The following is a 7645-nucleotide window of genomic DNA, read 5'->3' on the forward strand; positions in this document are numbered from 1 at the left end:
ACAAACTTTTATTTTGGATGCGATTAATCACGATTAATCAATTTGATGGCACAAGATTTATGTTGATATTTATGTTACATTTGTTAAATGTTATGTTTATATGTATTTATATATAATATAAACAGTACAAACACATATATTATGTAAACACAAACTTTTATTTTGGATGCGATTAATCGCATTTATTAAATGTTATATTTATATGATTAATCGATTTGACGGCACAAGATTGATGTTGATATTTATGTTACATTTGTTAAATGTTATGTTTATATGTATTTATATATAATATAAACAGTACAAACACATATATTATGTAAACACAAACTTTTATTTTGGATGCGATTAATCACGATTAATCGATTTGATGGCACAAGATTTATGTTGATATTTATGTTACATTTGTTAAATGTTATGTTTATATGTATTTATATATAATATAAACACAGTACAAACACACATATTATGTAAACACAAACTTTTATTTTGGATGCGATTAATCGCGATTAATCGATTTGATGGCACAATATTGATGTTGATATTTATGTTACATTTATTAAATGTTATATTTATATGCTTTTATATATAATATAAACAGTACAAACACACATATTATGTAAACACAAACTTTTATTTTGGATGTGATTAATCGCGATTAATCGATTTGACGGCACAAGATTGATGTTGATATTTATGTTACATTTGTTAAATGTTATGTTTATATGTATTTATATATAATATAAACACAGTACAAACACATATATTATATAAACACAAACTTTTATTTTGGATGCGATTAATCGTGATTAATCGATTTGACGGCACAAGATTGATGTTGATATTTATGTTACATTTGTTAAATGTTATGTTTATATGTATTTATATATAAAATAAACACAGTACAAACACTTATATTATGTAAACACAAACTTTTATTTTGGATGCGATTAATCACGATTAATCGATTTGATGGCACAATATTGATGTTGATATTTATGTTACATTTATTAAATGTTATATTTTTATGTATTTATATATAATATAAACACAGTACAAACACATATATTATGTAAACACTGACTTTTATTTTGGATGTGATTAATCACGATTAATCGATTTGACTGCACTAGATGTTGATATTTGTTATATTTATACATTTTTATATTTATATGTATATACATATAAATATAAACAACACGCACACATATATTATGTAAACACAAACTTTAATTTTGGTTGCAATTAATTGATTTGATGCCACTAGATTGGTTTTGATATTAATGTTACATTTATGAAATGTTGTATTTATATGTATTTAAATATACATATAAATATAAACACAGAACACACACATTTATCATGTAAACACAAACTTTAATTTTGGATGCGATTAATTGTGATTAATTGATTTGATAGCACTAGACTGGTGTTGGTATTTATGTTACATTTATGAAATTTGTTATATAAACTTGCTTTTGGCATAATGCTGCCTCCATGTCAGCAGGTCTCAGTATAAAATAGGCCGTATTACAATTCAAAAGAGATCATAAGAAATAAAAAGCACAATTAGTTTTTTCTCAGTTTTCAAATTATTTATTATTTTTTTCTCATTTTTATGCAACATCTGTGTTTTATTAATTTCATATAAAAAGAAAGGTACAAAAAAAAAGAAAAAAGTTCAACAATGGAAACGATTTATTCTAAGAGCAACCTGACAACACAATTTAGGGGAAAATAAAGATTTGATATCGATGCTTTGGTGGTTTGGCGAGATCCTGAGACCGTCTAGTCGTTCTGTGGAGCTTCACAGGTGGTTCTGATCAGGGTTCAGGCACCATCACCACAGTGTGAAAGACCTACATCATGCCGTCACGGCTGGAGGTCAAAGCTATTAAACCAGGGCTTGAACAGTTAATATAAATTGTTTTTACACGTGAGTAATTGGGTTTTTATAGGCCTCTGATTTCACTCGATCTGTTTATGAATGAAAGTGAAACATGTGGACTGAAAGTGGATGGTGCTTCCAAGCCGTTGAAGCTCTGTTGATAATTAGTCATCTGAGCGAGAAGAGCAACAGGAAGCACGGACGCTTTTGTCCATGAAGCAGTGTAACGGGATACGTGGAAGGTCTAGTGAAAAATTGGACATTGTGCGTATGGCCGGGTGACTGTAAATATGAGCAAATGTCTAGATCGGAGCTTTACTCAGAGCTGGGCGACGCAGCGGAGTCCAACTCATCTGCTTCAAGGTCGTGAGGAGATGCAGGCTGTCCTCCTTTCACTCTTTTCCACTTCATCCGTCTGTTTTGAAACCACACTTTCACCTGTGAATTAAAACAAAGATGCATTAAAACAGTCTGGAAGTAATTTTAAGAATAAACGCATACTCTCAAGTGATTCGAAATCATTCTCCAGCCAGCAAATCAAGAGATTTGTGACATTATTTTTGACAGCTGAGCTCTGAGGAACGCAAGTCAGTGACCCCTGTGCATCCCTCGCTCCCTGTGGAAACACAGGAACATGGACCATCTGTTCCCACACTATTTTTACATGCTTCTTCTTGACTGAATCTGTCTGCCACTCATTTTGAAAGCAAAGGGTGGCAGACGGCCAAGATATGTAGGATGCATCGGAAAAAGTGGAGAAAGAGTTGCAAAGGGATTCGGGAGAAGCCGAGCTGTGCTGGGATCTGGCATGTGCTTGGGACTCAGGCCTGGGAAAACCATCAAGGACCAAGCTAAGTGTGGTCTAAGCTTAACTGAAAAAAAAAAGCCTAGTCCGAAATCGCTGAAGGGCGAAGTCAGGGATTGATGGGATGACGGCTCTGCTTCGGTATTGTCAATCATATTTCACACAGACTCATTTTCAGCCAAGAATGCCACTAGCGTGAGCTGAAGTGTCTTTTGTACCTGTCTCTCAGTGAGGTCAAGGTTGACAGCGATCTCGTAGCGGCGCAGGCGGGTCAAGTAGTTGTGGTGGGTGAACTCGGCTTCCAGCTCCCGAAGTTGTTCCTTGGTAAACGCAGTCCTCTCCTTTCTAGCCTTGCAGTTCGAGTCTGCTTTGAAGCTTGAGTCCTGAATATCTAAAAGTTACAAAGAAAGACTAGTAAGCATTAGTTCTGTAGTCTATGGCAGTTAAATTATATTTGAAAGGAATTGTAATTAAGAATATATTTTGTGGGTCAAACATAGTTTTAAACCCTATTGACTGTCATTGTTCAACAACAGAAAACAGTTTAAACTAGGGCTGTGAGTTGATTAAAATTTTAATCTAATTAATTACATGATGTGTCGATTAATTAATCGAATTAATCGTATATTAATCGAAAAATAAATTGACTGTAAAACCCCCCACAAACGATTAAGTTATTTTTGTGTTAAATGAGAAAGTAGCAAGTAGACATTATAAATTGTAGCTTTAGAAAGAAATATTTTATTTGAGTCAGCAAAAAATTTATTACACATAAACATTTAGGCTGCAATGGCCTAATGTGAACTATGGAACATAAAAGAAGATCATTAAGAAACATCTCAGTATATTTTGTTCATACAGTGAAAGTTATGATCGGGACTAAATCAGCACTCGTGATATTGTGAGATATGTGATATTTAGGGCATAACTGCATTTATGGAGTTGTTGCCCTGCATCATATTTGTCAACAGTCAACTGTATGAAATATAAGATGATGTACAGGTCTGGGGGCGGGGCCAGCGCGTTAACTGCATTAAAATATTTTAATCGTGTTATTTTTTCATAACTAATTAATTAAGTTAACGCGTTAAACTGACAGCCCTATTTTAAACATTTGTCTTCTTTTTTGTTTCACAGAAAAAGGAAAGTCAAGCAGGTTTGGAACAACATGAGGGTGAGTAAATGATGACAGAATTTTCAACTATTCTTTTAAAAAATGCTAAACTCAAATGCAACACTGAAGTTCGGCTCCCCCAGGAGCAACGTGTGTTTTCATGCATGTTAAGTTTAAAACTCTGTCTGCATTAAAACATGGTTACAAGGCGTTTTGTGGGCCACACAGGGCACACATTTGCACAGGGCTCAGTTCAGATCACAGGGTGTTTGAGCCCCAGTTAAAGCATGCTGAGAGTTTGGGGGTTGTCGGGGGCCACAACTGACCACAGAGGACTCAAGTTAGCAAGGAATGCACCGTAACATTGTTAAATCCGTTAACAAAAGAACAAAGGCTCGGATGGGGCTAGCTGAAATCTAAGAGTGTGAATTTGTCTCTTATATACTTATACACATTTTCCTTCAAAATGAAATTCATGCTATGCAGTTTAAACAAGTTTAATTAGTTATTCCAACCTTGTGACCCTTTGTACGCAGCGTATTAGAACCGGTAGCATGAAAGAAAGCTGATGCAATTTCTGCGAAATGACTTTAATTTGTCAATGTGAGAATTCGTGCTTCGTGTTCGCCAGATCCTGGCCAGACTGTGAAACGGACAGGACTGCCAGATGTGAGAGGGAAAGTGAGACAAGTACTTTCTCACATATGGCAACCTGTAGCCTCTGCTCCTAAGAAGGCGCGTTATTATCGTCATTAAAGTCCTGTTCATTTAAATGCACTGCCGAGGGTAATAAATGGAAAGGTGGTGGCAGGTTGGGGGAGAAACACCTGGCACTGTGTGTATGTGCGTGCTCCAGAAAAACAGACTCCAATAAATTTCCCCAGCAAAAGCCTATAAACATTTAGGGAGCAACCTCTCCCCCCGGTGGGGTGTCTGGTGGGCATTTGGCATTTTATGTACAAAGCACTAATAAAGTAATTTGAGCAAATGAATTGACAAGCTCAGTGTTTACCAAACGAAAGGGAACAGTGAACACATACTAACAATCTTTAAAAGGCAACTGACAGAAGCGCAGAAGAATATGTCAATTGACATTGACGATTTTACTTCTTTAAACTGATGTAAACGGCAGAGCTGTGATGTAAGAGAAAGGAAAAAAATGATGAGCACATCATTCGTGATTCAGAATTCATTCTGGGAGCGAATATCACATCTGTTTACAATTTCATGCAATCATTGAGTGTCTGCTTGTCATTTCAGGTAAAGAAAAAAACCTGGTGAAAACATAATCACTACCAGATTTGATTATCAAATCCTTGCCAAAATTTTCACACCTCCGTTCTATCATTTAAACCGTCGTTTTACAACACCTTCCCTCAACCTCTGTGATGAATATTTTCACGATGGTGAATTTCTCTCCAGTCAAACTGAGAGTGTGTTCTGTGGAGATCCTGTTACTGCTTAACGACAGGAAAATGTCAATGGATAAGAATGTAGAAGTGGGATCGCAGGCAAGTTATATTACAGACGTGGTCTGGCTTGTTTCGACCGCAAGTGATGTAGGGTTACATTAAGGTAACTCGGAGAAGGAAAGGGTATATTTATTCCCCGCATTAGACTATGAGGCCTGGATGCATTGTTGTAGTAGTGGGCCTAGTGATGGATTTGACCTAATCATTTTTAAATGCCACTCGTAACAAATATTGTCTTGCTGTTTTGGCCAGTGCTACACAAGGCACTAATGGAGAAATGTATTTATCTTCAAGAAATTTTCCCTGATCCCAGAAAACTGTCTCAGTTTCCACAGAAAGGCTGAGAGATAAAATTAATACACCAGATGTGCCACAAACACTGAGGTTCACTTTTCCTCTTCTCAGAATAGCGTGAAATTGGAAATACGGAGAGCGTTCATTATGAAAATTATATAGATATAATTATTTCTTGGCATCATTAGCCAGAAGCTGTAATACTCATCAAAACCTACATTTATTTAGATATTAAAATGGCCGAATATGAACTTTTAGCACAAAACTTTACATTTTAATATGGGGTGTTTAAAAAGCTTATTTTAATAATAATAATAAAACTTCTATGACTCAGTTTGGTTTCAGTTTTTGAGCATCTTCAGTCTAGTATATTAGATTTGAAGAGATTCATAGCACATATATACGCTTATATACAGTCCTTGATGTATATCCACGTCTTTCATCCAAATCAAAATATTTGAGAAAATCAGATCTGGGTTGAGAAAGTGTGACAGATGTTACCACATGTCAAAAGCGGCAAACAGATGATTCGAAAACAATAGCAAACACCGTAAAGCTGAACTTTACCTAAGAGCCTCCAACAATTGAAGGAAGCAACTGCAGAATAATATGCGCAAAATAATGTGTTATGGGTCATCCTTCATGTCCATGCTTGCTGTGAGGAGTTTTAAATAGAATGTCTGTAGTAAAATCTATTACATCCTTAAAGAGACAGTTCAACCCCAAATGAAAATTCTGTCATTGTTTACCTTTTTGTTGTATATGTTGCTTTTTCATTTGTAATACAGTGAAATGAAAGTCAGCAGGTTCCGGTGTTGTTTTGACAAAAACAGTTGAAATAATTATTCTTTTTTGTTTTCCACAGAAGAAAGAAAGTCATTTAGATTTAAAATGATAAATATGTGAGCATACACAAACTTGCACTGAATTTAGATGCTAAGTTAAATCTTCAACAGACAAAAAAAAATTAGAATGTTCACATGATTCGGAGTGAACCACTCCAGCCATCGCCTCATATCTCATTCACTCTTGCCTAAATGACTCACCTGTGATTTCTCTTTTCCGCTTGGAGCTTTTTTTCTCTGTGTCAACCGCTGGCACACTTTGGGGTGAGTATTCTCCCTCTAGACATGCTGTGACTGCTCCAGGCAGCCTGTCTCCCCCTGCACTGTCCAATTGAGCTCCCACCGCTTCTGCCGCCCCCTGGCACGGCTCCTGCCCTCTGCCTCTGGGTTCACAAGGAGCGAACTGCCACTCCGTCCGCTGGTACCCGCCGTGCGCCTCCGGATACAGTCTGTCCTCGCGAGGGTAAGCGTGCGGCGACGGCACCAGCGCGTAGTCTGTGTAGGCCAGGAAATCGTGCTTCTGGTGCAGGGCGAACGGGGCCTGCTGGTAGGGCTGTAGCCCGGCTCCGGAGCCTCCCGAATGGGGGCTCCTGACGCAGCCCCACAGAGCGCTGCCCGTGTGAGGGCTCCTCATGCAACTGCTGGCTGGCTGGTCCATGCTGAAGAGCACACAGTACAGAGTATAGGTGTCCTCAGAGATGCAGCTTTCTGGGTCTGGTGGGAAATATCCACTTCAGCATGTGCACGTCAACGCCTCAGAGTCCACCTTTGCAAATCAAGAAGCGGCCTTTCCGTTAGTCTGGTGTAAAACATCAGCTCACACACTCTCTCATTCAGCTTTCAGCCTGAGCCACTACATCCACTCTCAGCTCTACACGCTCTTTTCACAGTTCTGAGACATTCCTGACAAGCGATCCCTCCTCCTTTTTAAGCACTTAGGTGGGAAAGAGTAGCAAGTTTATGGAGTGTAACGTGAGCTTGCAGAGGAGGAGTCCTGCGGTCCACATGTTGGTACCCCCCAACCCAGCCCTGCCTCATATACTATTAATCATGGAGGATTTTATATGCACATCTAATGGGATTTCCAGGTGCTGGCTTTTAAAGGAACATTGTCTGTAAAATATAAAATGAACACCCACACAGGAAAGTTGACCGGATCCTTTTTAGTTTCTTTTATCCCCAGAACCCCTATTTTCACTCTGCTACTTTTTATGCAATTCACGTTTTTGG

At 37.6% G+C, this 7645-nt stretch overlaps 1 protein-coding gene across 1 annotated transcript; it reads right to left on the reverse strand.

The window, feature by feature from the left end:
• Positions 1-812: 812 nt before the first annotated feature.
• Positions 813-7408, reverse strand: meox1 (mesenchyme homeobox 1). Its single transcript, XM_051124272.1, has 3 exons — positions 6617-7408; positions 2909-3081; positions 813-2323 (listed from the first exon to the last, which is right to left on the reverse strand). The coding sequence occupies exons 1-3, from the start codon at positions 7071-7073 to the stop codon at positions 2201-2203; spliced, it is 753 nt and encodes a 250-aa protein (XP_050980229.1). The 5' UTR covers positions 7074-7408; the 3' UTR covers positions 813-2200.
• Between the last annotated feature and the right edge of the window lie 237 nt (positions 7409-7645).

This window comes from Labeo rohita, chromosome 12 (assembly GCF_022985175.1).
Source record: "Labeo rohita strain BAU-BD-2019 chromosome 12, IGBB_LRoh.1.0, whole genome shotgun sequence".
In the NCBI taxonomy this organism is placed as follows: domain Eukaryota; kingdom Metazoa; phylum Chordata; class Actinopteri; order Cypriniformes; family Cyprinidae; genus Labeo; species Labeo rohita.